The sequence below is a fragment of the Oryctolagus cuniculus genome, chromosome 5 (assembly GCF_964237555.1).
Source record: "Oryctolagus cuniculus chromosome 5, mOryCun1.1, whole genome shotgun sequence".
Lineage (NCBI taxonomy): Eukaryota > Metazoa > Chordata > Mammalia > Lagomorpha > Leporidae > Oryctolagus > Oryctolagus cuniculus.
Genome location: NC_091436.1, coordinates 39,559,434 through 39,585,183, shown reverse-complemented (window position 1 = coordinate 39,585,183; position 25,750 = coordinate 39,559,434). Strand labels below are relative to the sequence as shown.

The 25,750-nt window shown below is 42.2% G+C and overlaps 1 protein-coding gene across 2 annotated transcripts in view; it reads right to left on the bottom strand.

Annotated features, from left to right (window-relative positions):
• Positions 1 to 25,750, bottom strand: part of ARHGAP18 (Rho GTPase activating protein 18) — a 189,855-nt gene that overhangs the window by 112,263 nt on the left and 51,842 nt on the right. Inside the window, exon 1 of one of the 2 annotated variants that reach the window (XM_002714727.5) lies at positions 18,906 to 19,280. The exons of the other annotated variant lie outside the window; for it this stretch is intronic. Coding sequence (XP_002714773.1) covers positions 18,906 to 19,018 — 113 coding nt within the window. The 5' untranslated portion in view covers positions 19,019 to 19,280. Of the gene's footprint in view, positions 1 to 18,905; positions 19,281 to 25,750 lie in introns of those variants that run through there. 2 annotated transcript variants of the gene reach the window in all.

The following is a 25,750-nucleotide window of genomic DNA, read 5'->3' as shown; positions in this document are numbered from 1 at the left end:
TAAGGCAAATCTTAAGTTTCGAGAAGCATAACTGGGTGCTACCACTAATGAGTCATCTCAGTCTTCATCAGGAGTTTGGAGACAAACTTATCAGTCCCTAGCATGAGATAAGGTGAAACCCCACAGCCGAGCAGCTACCCTCTCCAATGAAGATAGGAGCTTCCCCCAAAGAGAAATACGGGCATACATTGTTTTTGCATTTGAAAACCTCATCAGAGTACTTCCTCAAGGATATGCAGATAACAATCCAGGTAAGCATTGTGGTTTTGCATTAAAACGTCCTTTTGGCATAATCTTAGAGATCACTGTGATTGTTACACCAGAACACATACATGTGGACATTTTTCTGTTCCTCTATTTCATATCCAGAAAAATTTAGGTATTTGTTTTTCATGAGGACCTTGGAAAACAGCATCCTTAGAAAAACAATTCTGTCTATACCTCCCTCACTCCTATCCCAGGCTTCAAATTTGTATTCTAAATTCCAAAATGACAGAGGCTTGACTGCAGAAGTCAACTTGTTACCTAATTCTAAAGGGAAGTTGATTCAGTTCTGCTGTAATTAATTCCATAAATTTAAGTAATAAGTCTAATGTCAATAATGAGAAGAGATACAAGTGCTTTGGCTAACTGTTCATTCAGAACATTTTATTTACTACAAAACCAGCTCATGTAAATATGTGTAACAATCTGAATGGAAATTATAATTTAAAATGCACCAAGGACTTATTCATAATACTATCTTCATATATGCACAGTGCCTAACGTGATACAGTGAGCAAATGGATAAAATCACTGCCTAATGAAATACATGATTAGACATATTCCTACATATGTTCTACTTTAATTAGAACACATATATCTGATGTGGCTTAAACAAAAGTGGTAGATTTTTATCTCATTTCAAGTCATCTATCATTATACATAACACAGAAATTTTCCAAATGCAAAATGATGCATGTTCCAAATATAATAAAATATGTCAACAATTCAGATAGTCAAGAAACAGCTGACTGTTTACATTAATCACAAGTACACTTTTAGAAAATTTAACTAAGGTTCACTTTCAAATAATATTTTCCTTATTTTTCCCCAAAATGTAAAGCCAATGAAATATTAAACAGTATGAATATTCACTTTGAAAATATTAGAGCACAGAGGATACATTCAAGTAACACAGTGTTATGCAGATCTATAGCATTCATATTCTTCTTGAAATGAGGGAAAAGATTTCATGCTATCATTCCACAAGCTTAACATATGTCACAATGCAGAAGATTCATCAGGAATCAAATTTTATAGACTTTTACAATATTAAGGTTTTCTCTAAATCTCTTAAGTTGTAAATTCACTTCACTGCCATCATCATTTATTCACTACAAACTAGAGTTAAGTAAAAAAAAAAAAGATGCTAGTTAATTGCAAAAATATCATGTAACAACTGTTTTATATCTTGATAGTTTCCATATTGGGCTAAATTTGCAGAGTAGTTCAAGGCATGTTATATTAGTGCACAAAATCCTCACAATAAGGGAATCATTCATTTAGCCCACTAATGAAAATATGATGAGAAGAGATGCAATTTGTACATGTGAGGCAAGTGAACGGTCACCTTCAACATAAATACACTAACACACTTTCACTAACTCCAATCCTCGATAAAGGATGATGCAGACTTTGGCCCTGGCTCTTATCACCTTGGAGCCCTTAGGAGCCTGAGGAACTCCACTTAAAACACACGGATATAGGAATTGGGAGTGGGGAGACACAGAACCATGCAGATCCCTTGCTGTTACTAGCTCCGTGGAAAGATCTAGCTCAAGCTAAAAGGAATTCTGTGTCCTTTCACATTTTGCAGATTAAGCTCATTTTTCCTAATGAAATTTACCCTTTGAAGTTGCTCAGATTATAATGCTTCTAGTTGGAAATTGGAAGACTAGTCCTCTCCAAGCATTAAAACTTACTGGACAAGATTACACAGAACAAAATTTTATAAGAGTGTTTTTTTTTTTTTTTCCTTCAGTGCTATCAAGTAAAAAATGAAAAGAAAAAAAAAAAGTACACCTGAATAGGTACTTTCCTGGCCACCTATCCAGGAAGCATAAACAAGGGGGTGGGAACCACCTCACATTGGCAACAGACGAAAGGTCTCTGGCTGATCCCCCACCCACGTAATTGCAGGAGTCTCTTCCACCCACGGAAAGCTTTCCGGTGCCCAAAAGGCTGCTCCAGGCCTACAGGTCCACTTCCCTGCAGCCGTGAGCTCTGGGAAATGCTTGGCTCATGCACCTGCTGCCCCTACGCCTGGCCAACCAGCAACTGTTTCTCCAATTCTCCACTGCTAGGAGCACTTCAGGTGCAACCTCTTCTTGTGACCACCTTGGCCTGGCGGGGGGCCTCCTTAGTGTTGACACGGCCAGCACCTCTGCAGAGAGGCAAAACTACAGCCCCTTCCTTCCATACTTGTTTCCTCTTCCAGGCCCCTGCCCAATTTTTTTTTTCCCCTGTTCTTGACCCTACAGCCCAGAGATGTCCTCTTGCCTTAGCCAAGATCTCTGCACCCACTGGCCTAAGACAAGGGCACGGTAGCCAGGGCATTTCTGTCAGTTTTGTTTTCACATTGTGAAATGTTTTCTTCTTTACCAAATGCATGCTTCCTTCCTTCCTTCCTTCTCCCTGCAGAGGCAGGCTGTCCAGGGCGCAGGTCTGCCTGTGCAGGCCCTTTTCTCTAGACTATCGCATCATGGCATGCCTGGGGCTCCCCTTCGTCCTCCTGGTCCTCCCTGCACTGCTGTTGCCAACTTGGCAGCTGGAGAAGATCCTTCTATGCCAACCGCATGGCTCAGTATGGAAAAATGGTATATGATGGAGGATTTTAGCAGACAAATGCATAAGCACGGAGACATCACCCCCACCACTCTACCTGGTGTAGGCAGCACCGGATGGCATGCTGGGAAAGCAGAAATAGTTTAAGCGGACAGAGAATTCTATTTTTGCTAAGATTCGCAGTTTGTGGCAGCAGGACATTTATGGGAACGTGTCACACAGGGACACCTTGGCCTGGAAACTCACTATTTATAAAACAGGTCTAGGTTTGGGACCAAGAATAAGTTAGTCCCCGTACGTTCAGCCTTCTGTCAAATTTCAAATTACTTTGCCTATAAGTGGGGAAGCCCCTTGAAAGACCTGTGGTCAATCAATCACTTGGTCAGTATCTCCAAACTGAGAACATCTAAATGCTGTGAGATGGACCCAGGGCCACAGACAGTTCCAGCGCTCTCCAGCCAGCCAGCCCTCACTCACCACCTCCTTAGATGCTTTCACTAATTTCGTCAAAAGTGCTTCTGAAACACTGAGCAAGTCATTTTATTTTGAGACCTTTGGGTCTGTGGTAGGCCAAGACTTTATATCCTTGCGGCCCCCTGAAGTATCTGAATGACTTTACTAAGTGAAAAGGAGCTGTTCATTGGCAACTGTAAGAATTCCACAGTTTCACAGCCAAAGAGAACTGCTCGTTTGGATTCCAGCGGAAAGTTCTCAAGCAAAAAGGAAGGGTAATGAATCCGTCGACAAGATTGCCGGGGAAGACTTGCAGACAGCACAGATTCACAGCAGTCTTGCGCTCCTGCTTCTCAGACGAACAAGGAAAATCTGCTTGTTTAGCTTTTAAAGAAAAATATAACCACGAAGGGCAGTGATGGTGGTAGGGGTGGAGATGTTTGACGGGCATTTCTTGTTACTGTGTGGGGTTGGTTCCGGGAGATTTTTCAATGCATTTGAAGAGAGCTTCCAGGTCACAAATGCTTACTGAGGGAGAGAGAAGAGAGCTTTCCTCCCCAGAGTTCTCTCTTCTGCTCTATCTCCAGGAACCCTGACATCCCTGTGGGCTCCCAGAGCACCCCCAGACTGCTGCTTTGGAAGACCAAGATCAAGGCTTGCCATGGAAGACATCCCCCTGTGAATGGAGGCCCACATTCAGATACACTGGCTTTCAATGGAGAAAAATTAGAGCTCTACTTACTCTTCACCTCTCAGCAGAATGAACATGACCAAGGTTAGCTGCGCGCTTGTACATACACAGTGATGTACAAACTGTGATCTGGCACCAGTCATCCTGGACACCTCGAGTTTCATCTTTTTTAAGACAAGGATAATAATTCTCACCTCATGGGGATTAAACAAATTCCATTTTAAAGTACTTGCAACCTACAGAGTACTCAATAAATATTTGCTTTTCTCTTCCTCTATGGTATAATTTAACCCGGTCACATGGACGGTTGACCACAAAACACAGGAGACACTTGAAGGTTACATAAAATGGTTGAATTTTATAAAACGATTTACTATTTTGTTGCAGTAAATGGTATCTAGGTGCCTGAAAGCAAACAAGTGATTTCCCAAAGTACCTATTTTACTACCTGTGAATTACCCAGAATCCCAATGGCATAACCTTCTCTAAGAACCAAAGGAAATAAGAAGAGTTTTTCATTCCAAAAATGAACACCAACTATCTGAATGCAGACATCTCATTGTACTTCAGTTAGCTCTGTATATACTTCCAGAAATCCGAATCAGTTGATAAACACTGGAAACAATGTTATTCCCATGAATAGCATGAATAGTAAAGACCCTGACAACACATTGCCCAGGTCCAAATTCCAGCCTGCCGCGCCCTGGAAGTCTGAACTCAGGCAAGTTGCTCTACCTCCCAGAACGTCTGTTTTCATCTGACCCATGGGGCTAATACCATCCATCTGGCTGAGCTGTCCTCCAGTTCGTCAGCAGTGATCCTTCTCTGATAAACAATGATCTGCAAGCAAACACTGAGATCATCCTTGCTTTCCAAATGGAAAAACACATAACACATTGGTCCAGGACACAAGTCAGTTTTCTAAAACTTAACACACAACAGAACTCCAAGAAATAATTAGAAAGATTATGTGCTGCTCTAGGCAGTGACATGGCACTTGACTTCTTTGCTGACATTGTCTTTCAACACGTCTCACTATACTAAAAATGTCACTTGGAGTATTTCCTCCATGTTTGTGATTAAAACTTCATACCGGCTTCGTGGCCATAAATACATTTTTTCCCTATAGAAACAGAAGGTAAAATTGTTTTATTAAAAGGCTGGTGTTCTATGAAACTTGGATATTAATAAGCAAGAAACATTTCTATTATGGAAACAAGTTCACCAAGAGGAGAATCTGCAGGGTCTGGGCATATCTATAAAATGTATGGAGCCCAGCAGAAGGGCAGTTTAAAAATATTACTACTATTACAAAAATGACTACTACAGTACTAAATCATAGCTAGATAGAACTAAGAACTTCTGGGGTTCTATTGTACAGTAAGGTGACTATAGATAATATACTGCATATTTCTCTTGACTAAAAAACTGTAAGATAGGACTTTGGATATTTTCACCATAAAGAGATGTTAATTGAGGAGATAGCTACATTTACCCTGACTGGATAGTACACAATATACACATGTAGCAAAACATGACACAGTGTAAATATGTACAATTTTTGCATGTCTTTCAGAAACTGTTTTAAATTAAAAAAAATTTTAAACTTACTCCTACTATTACAAAGTATCTTACTAATTCAAAAACATCACATATAAAGAGACAAATATTTGGGAGAGTTTACAAATTGTGTTCCCTAGAACACTAGTAACAAGTATTATACAAAAACCTGAGGGCTTCCAGGTCAAATAAACTTGGATTATGCTATCCTGCCACCAAATCTCTGTATCTATCTTTTAGAGATCAAAAATATTCACTAGAATGTTAAATGGTACAAGAATTCCTGGGGCTTGTTTACACCAAACTACAAAACCCTTTCTAATGGAACACCTATTAACAATTTTCCACACACAGTTTGAGAAATAGGGATCTGACACTAATTTGTGGAAGAAATTTTTCTCTAAGCAGATTAACAAAGTATTAGTCTCTCCTGAGATGTGGAAATAGCTATTGAATGGGTCTTTCATTTTCAGAGCCCATGGCCTGGCCTTTCCCTGTAAGCTTCAGGCATCAAACTAAGCTCAAAACAGGATCAGTCTCTTTCCTTGACCTATAAAATGGACATGACAAAGACTTCCAATCTACAGCACAGGGAATGAGAAAATTGGCAAAAATTTATTTTTCCAAAGGACACGAAGTCCTATGGATTAACTGACCTGCCAAAGCATCACCACCCTTTCTATAGACAAAGAATTTTTAATTTATGTGTTAACTTCCCACCAAGACAATGACAGTCCCAACATGAAGATACAATCTCTTTTTTAAAAAAACAAACGTCTTCTAATCTTAGAATAGTTTTTTTGTTTGTTTGTTTGTTTTTTTTTTTTTTTTTTTTGGTATCCTTATTTAAAGGAATAGCACTCTAACCAGAACCCAGAGAGTCTCTTGATTAATTATCTGGTTCCTGTCTTTGAAGGAAGTGTGACAAGAAGCAAATAGAGGTTAATAACAAATACAATAAAGCAAAATTTCTAAACAAGAGAGAAAGGAAATCTTTCAGCAATGCTATTAAGGCTCAATGATAACAGATACTGGATGACTGTTAACTCTAACTGCTGTACAGGGAGTCGAAAAATCAAGCAACTCAAATACTGGTAATTAATTTTTATTTAGCCTCTGGGATGTTTTCCATATGTACTATGCTATGTCGGAAATATTATGTACTCCAAAATACTACATCTACATCCAATAGTCCCTCAGGTAAACATCACTGGATGTAAACAGCAAGAGCCTTTGGCAACGTGGCTGCCCGCAAACAGAGGGAATTCCTTGATTTATTATTACCACGAAGAATAAGAGCAAGTTTGCATGTAGGAACCTCTTGTGTGCTAGACCCAATCATGTTTTTCAAAGGGTATCCTACTTCTCAGCACTCTATGCAAACTCAAACTGGCGCTTGTGTCTAAAATCAATTTTTAAATTTAGATACTGTTTTGCAAAACATTTTTGAGAAGCAAGTGTAATTTTGGGGAGGCAGATAAAAAGACAGTATAATAAATTGCCCTATAAACAATAAAAATCCAATCCTTTCAAAAGTAGCAATCATTTCACAAATAGAGAAGAGTCCTATTACACACAGGGCACTGATCCCATCTAGGACTCAGGATAAAGAAAAATTAATATCAAGCTCCTGCTCTGGATATTTATGTTCTTCATGAACAGAAAAATCCCCCAACAGAAATGATGAGGGATACACGCATCCAAGATGTGTAGACACTAATGGAGAATTTTAAAGTCAACTTCCTGGAGACAGAGCAGAAGACTAGAAAAGGCAAACGAAGCCAGATCCAGAGAGACTGGCGACAACAAGTAGCTCGTCACCAAAGACGGCCACTGTCCATTCCTTGGCCTCCCTGTTTGCAAGTCCCTGCCCCACTGACAGGGGTCTATGCTCTTGAATCTGGGCGGGCCCACGGCCAACTGGCCAATAGAATGCTGGCAAGTGAGTAACTCCTGGGGCCGGACCCTCGGAAGCCTGGTAGGTTCCACATAGACTTCTTGGAATGTTCACTCTGGGGTAAGCCAGGAAGAGGGTCAGAAGTCTGACTACCTCAGTACCACCATGCACTGAGGATGCCCGAGCTAGCCATGTGGAGAAGCTGCAGAGAGAGAGAGAGAGAGAGAGAGAGAGAGAGAGAGAGAGAACCAGCCAGCCCCAATGTCAAATGTGCACAGGAAGAAGTGTCTGAAGCTTGATAACCCCCCAAGAGAGAACTTGACTATGATCCTCCAGCATCATCCTGAGAGCAGCCTTACTTGTAACCAGCTTTAGATTACTGTGTTCCACAGAACAGATTACTGAAACCCCCCACCTAGGGCTTCAGGCCACAGGTCACAAAAGGGTAGAACCTGGTCAGACCCAACACACAGACATTATACTGGGGATGGGGTGGGTGGGGGGACATATACTCTGCATTTTAAAAATTCAACCCAACATTTTCTACCAGAATCTACATTTTTCTGAGGCCTGCACTTTCCAGGCATCCACTTCATTCATTTATTATGTTACCTGCCGGGCCTCTATTGATTCCTGGGAATATAATCCTTGCTCTACAGCAGTGAGGAATAATACAGTAATGCAATTATACAATTACCTAAATATATCCAGTGTGATGGCCTTGTGTCACACAGAATAATTCTTAAATATAATTTTTAAATTCTATAAATCTTAAGAACTTAAATCTGAAATTTATGATTTTCAAAAATAAATTAAAAAACTGGAAGTCCCTGATTTAACCTTAAGGAAGAGAGACACTACACACCTTTATTTTTATTTTTATCCAAATAACTTCCATCAGATAAGCAGCTTTGACGGTATTATTCAGGCAGAGAGAAATGGACAGACACACTTAGTAACTCTAGTAAAAACATTAATTATAGAATAAGCTGGTCAAGTTACATGTTTGTAAACCAACTATAAATAGCCTAAGTGCTTTGCAACTTTCAGTTGCCAGCTTATGTTTTCTTACTCAAACCCTATCTCAATTACTTAACAAATTCTCTTAAAAGTTTGATACCTCAAAAGAGGAACTCGAGTCACTCACAGCTTCCTAAATATGATAGTGCAAGAGTTGTCGCAGAACCCAGGTGAATTTCATGTTAAGCTTCCTCAGAGTTGCAATTCTTATATATGTTTCCGTAGGCTTATCATCTGTCCCTAGTCAGGACCTTCACTGTCATTTAGTTAAAACACACAGGAAAATGGTTTTATCATTTCAGATTTAAGATATTCCACATTCACATATCTTTCAAGCATTTCTTAGTTACTCAAATCTCTTCCTAGGGGATATTTTAACTTTATGGTGCTCAATAATATAGAATTCCTAAGATCTTCCTGGGATATAAATGGTATCTCATAGTCACTGGCATTCAGAGACAAACCAGACTTCTAACACCAAACCACCCAAATTTCAGAATTCTTATGAGTGTGAATCCTCCAATTTCTCTGCACATTTCTAGCTGTACGGCAGCATGGTGTTCAAGCATTTCTCACTTCATAAATTAGATCAGTTCTCATCTCCTTCTCCTTCAACTAGGGTATGTCAATGTCCTCCCCTTCCCAACCCTTTTAAAATAAATGACAAAGGTGGACAAGTGCATAATCTGTGGTCAAAGACTGGCACAGGTTTAGGACACATGAAGATGATGCATTCACTGGAGTAAGGACATGGCCCTAGAGGAAGATAAACCCGGAGGCAGCCAAACACAAGCACTTCCGCTTCCCACTTCACAAAGGTCCTGAATGACAAAGAAACAGTGAATGGTACCCCCCCCCACCCCCGTAATTGAACATTTCATTTCAGCTTGAACAATTGATTCTAAACCTGCTACTGAGAACTCAGAACACATTTTCCATAGCAACAATGTTATCAAAACATGGAATATGGAATATAGCAGAATTGGGGGAGCCACAGCTCTATGAAACTTAGATAGCCTAATGCTATTTTTCCTACTGCATTTCCATTTAGCATACATGTCTACTCTCCCTCCAGCTCACCCACCCTCCAATTCTCCCTTCCTCCATTTACCTTCATTTCCACCAAAAGAGTCCCCAGAGTCTTAGAGGTGCAAGAAAAGCAGCCTGCTCCTGTTAACCACTTCTAAGTAGGAACTACGAAGTTTATAGGAACTTGAGATTCAAGTACAGGGAAGGGTATGGAAGGAACTGGCTAGAAAGACAGGGTTTTCTGCCTAGTGTGTAGCAGACTTTTAAAGTAAATATATTATGTATGATATAGATGAAGAAAAAAAACCAACAATACAGTTCTCATTTTCTTTTGCATTAAATGGCAAGGGGGATAGGGCACAGGGCTCAAAAGGAAATGGGTAGGGGAAGAAATCCCCCACAACTGTATCACAGATACACCATCCTCAGCCTAATTCTGCTCTATGAAATACTACTTCTTGGTTTTTAGATCGACATAAAGTGTATATGTTCATAAAGCATATAAATGTATTTTGAGGGTTAAAAAAGTATTAAAATCAACCTTTTCTCAATTTCTCTGCAGTGATATGCCAGTACACTTTTTTTTTTTTCAAAGATTTATTTATTTGTTTGAAAGTCAGAGTTACACAGAGAGGAGAGGCAGAGAGAGAGAGAGAGAGAGAGAGAGAGGGAGAGAGGGAGAGAGGGAGAGAGGGAGAGAGGGAGAGAGGGAGAGAGGGAGAGAGAGGTCTTCCATTCGCTGGTTCACCCCCTAATTGGCCATAATGGCCGGAGCTGCGCAGATCTGAAGCCAGGAGCTGGAAGCTTCTTCTGGGTCTCCCACGTGGGCACAGGGGCCCAAGGACTTGGGCCATCTTCCACTGCTTTCCCAGGCCATAGCAGAGAGCTGGATCGGAAATGGAGCAGCCAAGACTTGAACTGGCACCCATATAGGATGCTGGTGCTTCATGCCAGGGCGTTAACCCACTGTACCACAGTGCCCGCCCCTGCCAGTACTTTCACCTTCAGGTATTCAAATAAGTTACAGTCAATTTGCTGCCTTTTTTTTTTTTTTTAATCTTATTTGAAAGAGAAGGAGAAAGTAGAGAAGAGAGCGTGTGTGCTTCCATCTGCTACTTCACTCTCCAAATGTCTGTTAGAGGTAGGCTAGGCCAGGTCTAAGCCCGAAGCCTGGATCTCAATGTGTTTCTTTGACGTAGGCAGCAGGGACCTCAGTACTTGAATCATCATCTGCTACCTCCCAGGGAACACATCAGCAGGAAGCTGGAATCAGGAGTGAAGCTGGGACTCATAACCCAGGCACTCTGTGGGGGATATAGATATTTCAAAAGGAGTCTTAGCCTGACTCCTGCCTAACACCTGCCCCTCAATGTTATCTTTGTAGGAAAAATAGTATTCATTTGAAAGGCAGAGTCAGAGAGAGGAAGGCATGGAGAAAAAGAGAGAGAGAGAATGAATGAGATCTTCCATCTTCTGATTCATTCCATAAATCACCACAATGGCCAGAGCTGGGCCAGGAAGAAGCCAGGAACTCCATCTGGGTCTCTCAGATGGGTGCCAAGGGCACAAGTACTTGCCCCATCTTCTTCTGCTTTCCCAGGTGCGTTAGCAGGGAGCTGGATCGGAAGTAGGGCAGCCAGGAATTGAATAGGCATGGGATGCCTCAACCTTATTGTTTTTTTTTTTTTTTTTTAAGTTTTATTTTTTTGAAAGTCAAAGTTAGAGAGAGAGAAATCTTAACCTTCTATCACCTGGTTTACTCTCCAAATAGCCATAATAGCTGGGGCTGGGGCAGGCAGAAGCCAGGAGCCTCGAACTCCATCCAGGTCTCCCACAGCGGGTGGCCAGGACCCAAACACTTAGGCTACTTCCCTCTGCCTTCCCAGGCACAGTAGCTGGACTGGAAGTGGAACAGCAGGGACTTGAAGATATTGGCATTGCAGGCAGTGGCTTAACTCACTATACCACAACACAGCCATTCAGTCCTTTTAATAACTTGAGATAGGAATTATAACCAGTTTGAAAAAGGGAAAGAAAAAACTGAAGACCTGCGACATTAAATGGCTCAAGGTCACACAGCCACTAAATGACAGATCCAGCAATGTCAACCTAGTTGTCTGGCTACAGTCACCACACTGCCTCCCTCTCACACTCATCCACGAGTTCAATCATTAAAACTTTTATCAACTGTGAGGAGGGGCAGAGGCTCACTAAGGTTTAGGTGTAAGGAGACTCTCCTCCCCACAAAAACAGGAAGGTCTCCATCCTCAATGAACTAACATCTGACCATACAGCTAAACAGTAAAATACAAATAAAATGTAAAGTTCCTCTGGTGCCGTGGCTCACTAGGCTAATCCTCCGCCTTGCAGCGCTGGCACACCGGGTTCTAGCCCTGTTCGGGGCGCTGGATTCTGTCCCAGCTGCCCCTCTTCCAGGCCAGCTCTCTGCTGTGGCCAGGGAGTGCAGTGGAGGATGGCCCAGGTGCTTGGGCCCTGCACCCCATGGGAGACCAGGAGAAGCACCTGGCTCCTGCCTTCAGATCAGTGCGGTGTGCCGGCTGCAGCATGCCGGCCGCGGCAGCCATTGGATGGTGAACCAATGGCAAAGGAAGACCTTTCTCTGTCTCTCTCTCTCACTGTCCACTCTGCCTGTCAAAAAAATAAATAAGTAAAATAAAATGTAAAGTTCAGCATGGCCACTCTGGCTAAATGAAGTGTCTGGAGCAAACTTAAGAGATTACACTGAATTCAGTAATGATGTTCCTTATCTATTTTTCGAACACTCTGCAAAGCTATACATTTGATTTTTATAAATGAGCACATGATCTAGGCAGAGTATTACTATGTTAATTATAGATGAAGAAACCAATACCAGTATCATGTCCCAAACATCCTAACAAAGATGCCACATCCTTTCTATAGGAATTTGTCCAAATCACAACTCCTGCTTCCCCTGAAAGACCTCAAATGGCCAAATTATAAGCTGTCTGGGGATCTACTATGGCCAGCTCAAAAAGATTAATCGGATAAATCCAATTCCTTTTCAAAAATGTGAAATGGGGCAATAAGACAGGCCAGTTAGCGTGAGATGGAACACGACAGAAGTAATGGTGTTGGGCCACCCATGCAGGTCATCACTCTCAGGCAGGGATGATGTCCCTAGAAAACCAAGGGCAGAAAAGAACCAAGTCTCCAGAGACAGCACACTTGCCAAAGCTAAAGAGAGGAGATGCCTCCTCTCCCCTCTGACCCAGACCCCTGCAAAAAGACTTCATTTTCCCAAAAGAAACTTAAGTGTTCTTTGTAGCCAAAATGCAATGACCAAATGCATGCAGGAAGGTGATGAGATCTCACACTCTCTTTCAACACAAAAATGCAGATCCTTGGTGGACCCGGGTGTGGAAAAGACTCCAGATGTAGAAACTGGCCACACAGGTCTCCATGGTTTCTGTTTACTTCCTTGCCAAAGAGGATAAACTTGGCCTGCTCACAGCAACAAGTACAGAAGCAAAAGAATTTGTCTGGAACAGTCCAGAAATCAACCCTTCCATCCCTGCCCTAAGCGACTCCTGACTGCTGAACTGATTTTCTCCCTACTCTATGCATGAAGCTTCTTTTTCTCTGTTATCAAGAGAAGTGAAAAAGCCCACTGAATATCATTGAAAAAGCCCACTGAATATCATACTGAAACAAGTTTTACAACCAGCAATTTCATCTCCAAGTATTCATATGATATGAAAGGTTTGGATCAGAAGAGAAAGTACCTAGAGAGGAGGGTTCAGAAGGGGTGTGGTCACACCTGGCCTGGTGCGCATCTTCTACCTGATCAAGCAAGGGTGATTATGCTGTAACGACACTCCCCTCTTCCAACCCCCTCCTGGGGTCAGCAACCCCAAGTCCCTGTACTCCGCTGTTCTGCACTGAGAGAAGGCAGCCAAAGGGAGCTGGGAGCAGGAGCTTCAGCCAGGTGCAGCCTCAGCAGCTAGAATGTTGGTCTTTCTCTTTTTCTTATGTATATTTATTCAACATTTAGTTGAAAGTTAGTGCAACAAAGAAAGAAAGAAACACACACAGAGAAATCTTTCATCTACTGGTGCACTCCCCAAATGCCCACAATAGCTGGGCCAGGCCAAAGCCAGGAACTCCATCCATATTTCCCTCATGCATGTTAGGGACTCTGCACTTGAGGTATCACCTGCTGCCTCCCAGGTGCACTGGCAGGAAGCTAGATCAGAAGCAAAGGCACAGAGGGATGTTAATTCCATTATGAAGTTCTGGGAGGAATTTCTAGAAGTCCAAGCCCAGGACGCCCTCCACCCCGTGACATTCAGACAGGCAGAAGGGAGGAGAAACAGAGAACCTATACCCTTATTCATAAAAACGCCAGTCTGAATACAGACTGGGTTCTCAGATCATTCCTGATATGCCTGCCTGGTCTATCACATGCACTTCTCTTTTGGTTAGCCTGCTTCCCGCTACAAAACAAACCAAACAACAATAACAAAAAGCAGAGGCAGAGAGGTGTGACTCAAGCCCAGGGATTCCAACATGGGATCCAGGTGTCCCAAGTGGCACCTTAACCTGAGTGCCACAAATGCCCACCTTTTGGGTTGCTTTTCTAAAGTGTGAATAAGACTGATATGTACATGTGACGGGAAATTGGTTGGCCCAATTAATAAAAACAATTTAAGCCTAGCTACCATGTGGGCCATTAGCAAGCGTAACTGTTGTGGGTCCATTGCACTCTAAGAAGCAGACATACAAATAGAATTCAAAACAAAACAAAACAAAAAGAACGTAGATAAACGTTTAAATGAGCACAAGCCCCACTTAGAAGAGACGAGGGTGCATGATGTACTTGTACAGCAGGAGGAAGAAGTATGCTCAGGAAAACGAAGCAAATTTTCAGCAGGTGTGTCGCTTTGCGGGGGAAGGAGTTGTAATTTCTAGATCCTTATATTCGAAAGGCCTAAATGTAATAACCAGTTTAAAGAAATTAAATAATTATGAAAATGACAGGGCTCCTAGATGTGAGCAATTAAAAGGCAAGCATCACATCCCTCAAAATGAAGAATGGGAATACGTTCTCAGAATTGTTATCTACAACGTACACTGAATCTCTTAAAAACTAATTTACAGTTAAAACGATGAAAAACTTAAGAATGGCCCAGTTTTTTTCCATAATCTTCATTTTCCATAAAGTTTTTTGGAAGACCCTTTTATGCACAGATTTCAAAATTTTTTTGCACTACAGTAAGTTTTCAATTCCATTTTCCAGGACCTGTTGGAGGTGCCCTGCTGAGTAGGATGACTGAGTGACTGGTTATGCTGATGGAACCAAGGACGAGGCCAAGCAGAAGACGGTGTTCTTCCATTTGGCACGCTGGGCAGTGCTGGGTCCTGGTGGAGGAGGGAAGCATTGAGTCCGGCTGCCAAAATGAACCACCCACATTCCATCTCACCATAAAAGTCAATGTTTGCAAACCTCTGTGCCCATCCTTACCCCAAGGCAAGCTCGCTTTAGGCGGCTGTTACTAGTTCAGACTGTACAGATCGCTATTGGCCAAAAAAACACTTCCAAGGTGTTTCAGACTTCAAAGGCCTAAACTATTATGTCATTATAATGTTAACCACATAGTTCATGCCTATGTTTCTGAACGTCTGACAAAATGGCATTTAAGAAAATGTATCTGAAATGAAAAAGAATATGCTGTATACTGAAAAATATGATAATCACTTCGCTTCACATAGTGTTAAGGCAAATATCAGGTTGCTATGAGCCAGTCACTATCCTATGGCCATAAGCTAACTCTATCCCACTAAATCGTCCCAAAGAGGCCAGTACTATTATGAAGTTCAGAAAACAGGTAGCGAGTTAAGTAACTTTTTCAGGTCTACATCACTAATGAGCTGAGATGTAAATGCATTGTTGTTCCTGGAGCCCAGGGTTTATGTCACCACAGTGTGATGTCTCTTGGTTCCGCCTACCCCATGTCAATGGCAAATGGATTCAACAAAAGCTTAGACAAGAGTCCCACATACTCATTTATAGAAGACAAAAAGAGGACCTCATCCTTCAACCTATGTAAGGAGTGAAAAGGATCGATTATGGAAAAAATACCTATTCACATTAATATGAGAATATTTTTGGACATGCTAGGCATAGCAATTAAAATAGTTTTTCTTAAAATGATGGTCAAGAGAGAACTTTGAGATGTGATGACTTTGAACTGCCCTTGTCACGACTGTTGGGGAACAGTTTTTTTTTTTTTAATACTATTTGCTGAACTCTTTACTTATTGCAGGGTTAATCTTATGTGTGTAAAATAGGTCTTAGTAAAAAAAACAGTAAGAATGGGAATAGGAGAGGGAGGAGGAAGAAGGGTGGGAGTGAGGGTGGGAGGGAGGGTAGGGTAGGGAGTATCACTATGTTCCTAAATTTGTATTTATGAAATGCATGAAGATTATATACCTTTTATATAAAAGGTTTCTAGGTAAAAAATTAATTCTATAGTTTCAGTTAAGCATCAGAAAATACACTCAAATAAACACGTAAAGTAAAAAAAGAACAGGAAGAATAGGCAAAGTGCCTTATCCTTTGAAAAATTCCTTTCAAAAGTAAATATTAAGAAGCCTGCTTGAAAAAACAAGTAAATAAAGTCCTATAAATATAGCTACTCATAAAAAGCAGTTTGCTTTGGAAACATTTGACCATGTACAAGTCAGCCAGAACAACTAATGTTAACACACATTTTTCAAATCCTGATGTTTTGAGGAGAAAACATTACAGTCACAATGAAAACAGGAGTCTACAAACACTTTAAAGGCTCCAACCAGGAGGAGGAGGAGGAATTCATGAATCTGCCATCTCAACAAATGTGCTCTGATAACGAGGAATGATGGAATGGAGGGAATTGCAGACTGGCAGATTCTTCAAGGAAGCAAAACAACTAAGTTTTTTAAAAAAGGACTTGGTAAAGCAAGGTTAAAAATCAAATATTTTTTATAAATACCCTAAATCGTATGAAAAAGTTGCTATACATTTTAAATGGCATTATAGGCGCATGAATTTACCTACTGAACTAAATGATTAAATAGTTTATCAAAGTTCATAGGACTTAGAAGAGACAATAATTTGAGCTCTCTCCGGCAACTTTTGAACAGTCAACAAGGAATCCAGTCTAATTTGGTCCTGTTTTCAAAGTTTCAGCTGTTTTGTTTTGACTGATTGGAATGCTTTTTAAAATAGGCATCAACCATTAACCTTATACCCTAGAGCAACTTCCTAATTCTAAAACCACTGGTGACTAACCTGGCCAGAACCAAAGTCCAGGGCAACCCCCTTCACCAACCATAGGTGATCCCCATCGCCCCAACCACACTCTCAAAACCTTCCTCCACCCATCCATCCCCACCCCCATGCCAATTCCAGTATCTCAACCCTTCCAAGCTAAACAAGTTGCCTCCCAAAGTAACATCACCCTTATCTGACAAATTATTCTCTGCTTAAGGGTCAAAGTTAATGAGAACTGCCCCTCTTCTCTCCTTCCTTTCTTCCAGCTTTCAAATCAGGCTCGCCTTCAACCAATAAAAATAACTAAGCTTCAGGTTCCAAAGGGATTGTGAGAATTTGGGGCTGCTATGGACATGTAATATGGGAGCCAGCAGGCAGGTGGGAGGCACTAAGAAACAGACCTGGAGCTGCCACCCCACCAAAAGTGTTCACTGTGCAGGCCTTGCCCACCGTGTCACCTTAGTGCTCCTTGGTTCCGCTTCTGCCTGTGTTGAGAATGATCTGTTCTCTCTTGTTCTCTGAACCCACTCAAGTATAGGCCACCCACAACAAGCAACAAGAACTGCACACACAGGATAAAGAGTCTCTTATCAGCCACCGGCAAAAGCCTAGAACTACAGGTACAACCACCTAAGCCATCCCTGGGGGTGGAGTCCTCCAAGTGAAAATGAGAAGTTTGGAGTCCAGGTCCCTAAAGGTCTACTCACACTCATACTCAAGATGCAAAATTCTGCTCAGACCCCTGGGACACCTCAGCCTGGAGTCCACGGAGACCATGCCGAGCGTACCCAATTCTGGCCATGGAGATTGCCATGTGCAATCCAACTTAAGGCAGGGCGGTCTGCTTGCTGCCGAAATGTTACTTATACATGATGTTCTATAGGAAAATGGAAGGACAACATGGGACGCTCTCTCCCAGAAAACACTTCCAATGACAGAAAATAAAACGTGAACACATCAAAAGTGCAGGCAGCCACTCTTTCGCATCTGTGGACATGAATTCATTTAATGGAAGACATCCTGTGGATGCTCTCTGAAAAAAAGTTCATGAAGCCTGGGCTTCCGACACAGAGTATTAGAGCCAGGCCTTTGATTTTTCTCCCTCCTCCATGCTTGAGGATTTTACAACAAATGAAAGAAGGCATTATGTCAGCTCTTAAGGCACAGACGTAAGTCACATAAGAACAAAGAAGGTTTTATTATCACATTAAGCATCAAGGAGGAAATGTGCTTACTGATAACTAATTCAGCGTAGGTTAGCATTTGCTTTTTTGCAATCTTCTAGGCCAATATTGACTATTTATATCTAAGATTGGAGGTAAAAATGTTCTGCTAGCAAGAAGGTCATTCGGGGGAGAGAAGGGGGGAAAGCCCTTGGATAACAGAACAAAGTGCACAGCAAGGGAAAGAGGTACTCTTTGCCCCACAGTGGTCTATAGAACATTTGCCCTTTCTGCCTATAAAATGATTTAACATTAACCACATTTCACTTTGGCAGCAGAGTGCTACCTCCTGACAGAAACTCCTTCTTAAAAGCCAGGGCTGGGGCGCAGGGTCGGGGGGTACATACATAAAAGAATGTGAAGCAGACTGCCACAGGCCAGTGTCCTGGGCTTTTTGCCTAGGAGGTTTGCTTTCAGTGAGGAGAGAAAATACATTCTCTCTCTCTCTCTCTCTCTCTCTCTCACACACACACACACACACACACACACTCCAACAACAACAGCTTGCACAGTGAACAGCCTCCCCCCCCCCCTTTTTTTTTGGCAGACTTTCCCAACTAGAAGTTCCAGTGGCTGTGCCCTGAGCCCATTCAAGAATTCCATCTCATAGGAAGTGTGTCAGACACGGTCATCTGATCTTTCAACATTTGCAAGTGCACCTGCTAGGCAAATGGTCTGAGAGCCCTGCAGCCGTATCCCCATATCCAGCCACACCGGGAATGACAGGGCTGTCCGGGACCTGGAAAGGAGGAGCAGCACCCAGCGCCCCCTCCCCCCACCCCGCCAAGCAGCTCTGCGGTTGCAGGAAGCCAGGTGCGAAGTGCAGTGGTAATCCCCTTCTCCCCGCACCAACTTCCCTGTCACTTCTTTCCTAGAGCAGGTAGGAGGGTTGGGTTTTGTTTTCTGGCTTACCTCGAGGTGGCTTCCTCACCTCCCTGTGCATGGCTGTCCCCCACGGCCTGGTCCTTGCCGCTGGGGTGGTAGGCAGTGAGAACAACTCCCTGGGAACTGGAGAGCCAGCTCATGGTGACAGAAGGGGCATAATTTCTGCGATCCTTACACAGAGAAGGAGAATGAAGTTCCTGCCTTGCCTGGCAACTCGCTCATTAGCATCGGCCGGCTCCGCCCCCCGAGGCTGGCGATTCACACGGGGAGGGCGGGGTCTCGCCCAGGGAGAGCTTCCTGGCTCCGGGATTTGAAGCTGTGACTGTAAGTGGATTGGCGGCTGTGGTTCAGCTGGGGGCTCTGCTGGGATACTGCTCCCCTCACGCCAGAGTTATTCCGATCTGATTAAGCTGCCAGATTGTGTGTTCGGTTTTTAATGTAAGCACAGACCGTCTTGGTTAGGAAACAATGAGTTACTGCAGAGCGTTTTCCCCCCTTCCCAATTCCTGTTTCCATCTGATAATTGCTGCTACTTCATGTAACATGAGTAAGGGCATTCCTTAACTCCTTCTCTTCAGCGTCCAAATGAGCCACTGCACCAGCCGGTGCTGCCAGACTGTCAGGAAGAGGCCTTTACCTCGTGAGTCCAGTAGAGAGTGCCCTCCTAAAAATTCCTGTGTGCCCCGAATGCCACTTCCTTTCGTTTAAAAGTCAATGCCGAATACGCTTCTTGCTTTACCAAAACACTTTGCAGGGTCAAAAAGAGGCACATTTCACCACTGTTCCATGTTTTTGCTGTGGGTTAAAGAAATAGCATTTGCTGAGCGTGTACTATCTGCCATGCTCTCTGGGACAAGTGTTTCAGATGTATTACATATTCATTTATATAATTGCATGCTCATATATAGTATATTCTCATTTTATATCCCTTCAACTCCTCTCTCTTACCCTACAAAATAGGTATCGTTATCATCTACCTCCAAGAAAATGATTTATGTATCTGAGAGACAAAGATCCCAACCACTGGTACACTAGCCACATACACGCAGCAGCCAGGGCTGGGCCAAACCAAAGCCAGGAGCCTGGAACTGAATGCAGAACCCTGACCCAGGAGGAGCAGGGACCCAACTACTTGAGCCATCACCTGCTGCCTCCCAGGGTCTGCATCTGGAATTGGGAAAAGAGCTGGATACAGAACTCAGGCACTTCAATAGAGGATGTGCGCATCTTAGCCCCTAGGCCAAGCACACAACCCCAACTCTGTACATAGTAGAAGGAAATTAAGGTTATTATTATGAGGATGATCTAGTAGTCCACATGTCTAAAATTATTCATACACATTTCCAGTTCCATCATTCTATTAACATATTAACATAAGGGGCCAAGGTAAGCCTCTGGATTTAAATAATACAGTTGCTATGCGCCAAAAGCTGGATTTGTACAGGATTCTGGCCAAATTCCATTCTTTTTTACCAACATGCTGTGCTTTGTTTTGTCGATTAATAAACAAGCTCAAGGCATGAAAGAATGCAAGAGATGCTGCTATCCTTTTTCCATAAAAAAAAAAAAAAAAAAAAAAAAACCCTCTCCTCTTTTGTGTACCTACTAGTCTAAACTGAAGCTCTTTGTTGATCTTCATGATTGGTCTACCTGTCTAAAATTCCTCAAACTCTCAGTTGAATCATTCTATCTATAAAGTAACAATCATAAATAAGCAATTTATTCATCTTATTCAAAGTCTCTAAAAATGTTTAATCTTTTATTTATTTAAAAAGCAGAGACATACAGAGGGAGGAGAGAGAGGGAGGAGAGAGAGGGAGGAGAGAGAGAAAGGGATAGTGAGAGAGAGAGAGGAGGAAGGGAGGGAGAGAGAGACAGACAGACAGACATTCATTTATCATCTACTGGTTCACTCTTCAAAGGTTCGCAATGGCCATGAGGCAAGGGGAACACAATCCAGGTTCCCCAGTAGACGGCAGGAACCATCTACCTGAGCCATCACTACTGACAATGGAATTGGCAGCAGATTCAAGACTTGAGCCTAGACACTCGATATGGATTCCAGTGTCCTAACCGCTAGGCCAAATGCTCATCTCTATTATTTTTCATACCTACAATGAACTCTCAATGACACAAGTCAGTCTGGAAAAGAGCTTATTATGTCTTCCTCCCTCCTACTCCACAAATGGTTGTTCAACTCTCCATTCCCATTTCTGTAGAGCTCTCCCTACTGCTGCCTTTCTATTCCCATCACCTCAACCACCTCTGGGCCCTATAATTAGATTTTGGCTTCAATCTTACAACAGCCCTTTGAGGCTATCTCCTTGTCACCTCCTGTAATTATTCTGCACATTATTATCACACCCTGCACTGTCCTCTCTTTGCTTAAAAAACTTCACTGGCTCCTCATTGCCCATGGAGCTAGTTCTAAACTTGGGTAGGCCACAGGGGCGTCCTGGTCCACCACCCAAATGATCTTCCAAATCTCACCTACCAGACACCCTCCCCCAGGGTCCTACTGTCACTGCCTGCCCTTCCTTCTACATCTATCTTACTTCTTCCACATGCTGGGCTTTTAGTGAATGCTGAATGGAGGAAGAATTGAATGAATTTAAAAGTGTCTTTTGGGGCTGGCACTGTAGCATAGCAAATAAAGACCCTGTCTTCAGTGCCAACATCCCATATGGGTGCTGGTTCAAATCCCCACTGCTCCACTTCCAGTCCAGCTCTCTGCTATGGCCTGGGAAAGCAGTAGAAGATGGCTGTTCTTGGGCCCCTGCACCCGTGTGGGAGACCTGGAGGAAACTCCTGGCTCCTGGCTTTGGATCAGCCCAGCACCGGCTGTTGCGGTCATCTGAGGAGTCAATCAACAGATGGAAGACTTCACTCTCTCTCTCTGCCTCTCTGTAACTCTGCCTTTCAAATGAATAAATAAATCTTTAAAAAAAAAAAAAAGCAAATAAAGTGTCTTTTAAAATTCTACAATTTTAATATAAAAGGAGGACACACTAGACAAGGGGTTCCTATGCAAAACTGATACATACTAATGGAGAAATGTGCACCAGTTTTGGCCAAATGAAAAATCTAGAAAGATCCAGAGGGAAAGTAACATATTTTTAGAGAAGATGATTTTGTCTTTTGAACGACATTTGTGGGAAAATGATTAATGCCTCACCCCGTATTCACCCATGTCTTTTCTATAGCCCTCTGAAGTGTGAAACTATTGCAATCCTTCTGTAAGACGACTGTTGGTGGTAGTCCCTTAGAAACTCTTCCTTTCCCCCAGTTTCCTACCACCCCTTTCTGTCCTGGACATCCTTTTCATCATCTTCCTTTATTTATCTCCTATTTTCCCTCCCTCATCTTTAGTCTGTTGGGGTCACGCCCATCTCTTAGCAGCCATGAGCACTGACAACTCTCATGAGACAGTGTAAGGTAAAGGGGGATTTTGCCCAGCTGCAACCCAAATAATGATTAAAGATCTAGATCTTTGCCGACTTACAGTCTCTTCACTTGTTCAGTAATAAATAAACCACACTGTACAGGCTGAAATGTACATGTTTCACAAGTTAAAGTAATATGTGGGTTCACAGTAACCACGCTTTTTAATTTCCATGAGGCAGAAAATGGGAAACAAATTGATTCACATAGTTCATTACGTAGCATTGGAATCCTACTCATTTAACATTCAAGTACATGGCAAATCTCTGAACTCCCCCTTTTCTCCCAAGCTCTGTTTTTACTGCTCTGGGGGTGTTGCCCAGCCCATGTAAACAGCAGGTGGGATTCTGCTCTGGTGTAGGTACCACAGCCTTAGATATAGGACATTAAAAATGATTTTCAGAATCTCCCTTTGCCCCTGGGAATCCAATCTAACACTATGGTGCCTGGAAGGCCGTTCTTATTTCATAAACCTCAAGCCCAGCAGGGTGTACTACATTCCATTCCTTATGCCACAGACTTATTTTAAGAAGATAAAAGAAAGAAAATGCTCTTTGCCGTCCTTCCGTGAGCATTTCAAACGACCACCGAGAACCTTGGAGATGCTGATATTCCCAGCTATTGAGGACATGTCAAACATTTCCTGTTATGAAACATCTTACAAAGTAATTAATACAAAGCCAGTTTCAACATTCATTTCATTCATTCCCTTTCAAAGGGTATGCTAGATGTCAGAGGAAGGAAAAGGAAGCCGTAATCTGTGTACTCATACAGGTTGTGAAACACAGGGCAGAGATAGTACCAAAGCAGATGACGATTTGACAGCTATGTTCAAAAAGAATGACAAAAATGTCTTATCTTAGGGTCAGGACTAATCATACCAAACAGTTTATTAATTGGCTTTCATATTTTGACTTAGGAGCCTCTTTAGTAATCTGTTTATTTTTGAAGGGAATGAAATGTTAAATTTGATTAGAATGGAATCACTATTAAAATGTTCTCAATTGTTCCGTTTCAAAAGGAATTATTTGAAAAGAACGTGTATACTGGGTCACGGTAAGACGATGGAAAGCCTGTGTAGGGACACAAAATCTTGTTAAAAAAAAAAACAACAACCTTTCGATTAGCAAAGTAAAAGTCAATTTACAGCCATATATTACAACAAGAACTTGAATACATTAATCATCAACTGTGACGTTACAGTTTTACATGGCTGATGGCATCTGGACTTATAAAGTAACCTTGACTAATGAAGAAAGAATGTTCTAACACCTTCTACTGATGTTTTACCAATCTTTTGCGTAAATCTTTCTTGGCAGCCTACACACTAGCCGGCTCCGTGCTGGGGAACTATGACTGAAAACTACCTCCTATATAGAATCTAACTTACTTCCTTGGACACTGTTCTCATTGCTACTCATTCTGTTTCTGGAAAACAACAAAGAATATGCCTTTACATGCTTTCTGGACAGTCCTAAAAATTTCTGTATTATTGTCATATTTTCTTAACTGCTCCTCCAGTGAGAAAATTCTAGCCGTGACTGGGATAACTCCTAACTGCTGCAGCTAGAGACCTATTTGGGCTTCCAGGCAAACATCTAGAAAAGCTCTTAGAGTTAAAGTGCTTACTCCAGTAGGCAACAACTGCTAATTTTTGAATGCTTGTCCTTTATGCACAGTTTGTCCTTTAATTGTCACAATAATCCTTAGATATTAGAATTATGTCCACCAAAGTGATAAAGAATGGGAGGTCACCCAGCTCATAGGTAGCAGGACAAGGACATATAAGCCTGAGTTGATGTAGCCACTGAACCTGAGCTCTTTAACATTATAAAAGTTACAACCGTCCTGGAACTGACACTATTTCATTTATGAAAGGGAATATATGAATAATTCACAAGACAAAATTATCTAGAACAAGTCTAATGTGTTTAACCAAACGGAATATTGATATAAATGAAATGTAATAGAGATTTACATTCAGACAGGCACAAACACATTAGCTTTTTTTTCTGTCACTTTGAAACTTGCTTTTTTATGTCAAATTACTGGAGTACTGTGACACAGTATGCTTATTATTCTTTTTTTTTTTTTTGAGATTCAATGATTTTTTTTTTTTTTTTTTGACAGGCAGAGTGGACAGTGAGAGAGAGAGACAGAGAGAAAGGTCTTCCTTTGCCGTTGGTTCACCCTCCAATGGCTGCCGCGGCTGGTGCGCTGCAGCCAGCTCACCGTGCTGATCCGATGGCAGGAGCCAGGTGCTTCTCCTGATCTCCCATTGGGTGCAGGGCCCAAGCACTTGGGCCATCCTCCACTGCACTCCCTGGCCACAGCAGAGAGCTGGCCTGGAAGAGGGGCAACTGGGACAGAATCCGACGCCCCGACCGGGACTAGAACCCAGTGTGCCGGCACCGCAAGGCGGAGGATTAGCCTAGTAAGCCGCGGCGCTGGCTACAGTATGCTTATTATTCTAACATTTGTCAGTAATATCCCATCGAAAACTGCTTCTACTTCTAGAAATGAATGACAAGTACTCTGGCCAGAATAATTACAAACATCCTCCCTCCCCTTTCTCTTGAAAATGTCAAATGAAGACAAGTAGGTTTATAAACTCCAAAGCTCACAGAACTTGTTAGCCACAGGTCCTTGGAAGGGCTATGCATGTGTGGAACTCTGAAGGATTAATTTCACTTGAATTCATGAAAGATCAACCCTTATATCAATACTAACCTAAACTGCAAGTTACCCAAGAAAAGGTCAGTCACCCTAACTTGTCCTCTAGTTTTCTTTGCATTGCTGAATACACTGAGAACCATGCTGTATACGCCTACAGCTGGAAGCACAAAGAGAAGGAGGATGCAGTATATTCTGCAGCCTAGGACATTCTTTCTTCATTTCGTTAATGAAGAAGTGGGTCAATTAGGAAAGCCTAGAATTATATCTATACTTAGATTTGATCGAGTATAAAAGCCTTTTTCTAAAGTGGATGGCAAAAGTTGTTCATCCCCTCATCATATAAAAGATGTCACAAGGATTGGGGAACACTTGTTGAAGTGGGGTAGCTAAGCGAGGGGATGAGTTGATTTGTGTCTTGTAGGGGGAAAAAAAAAAGGAAGTCATAATTCTATTTTCAAAATGGTAGTTATCACTGTACGATTAAATCAGTTCTTCTAATGCCATAGAGATGTTCTTAGAGTAGCTATCCTCTTTTTCTTGACCAGCATACTTGATAAAACTACACAGACAGGGATGGGCATTTAGTATAGCAGTTAAGTTGCAGCTTGGGACACCCACATTTCATACTGGAGTGTGCAGTCTGAGTCCCAGCTCTGCTTCCAGTTCCAGCTCCCTGCTAATGTCTACCCTAGGAGGCAGCAGGTGATGACTCAAGAATTTGGGTTCCTGCTACCCATGAGGGAGACCTGAATGGA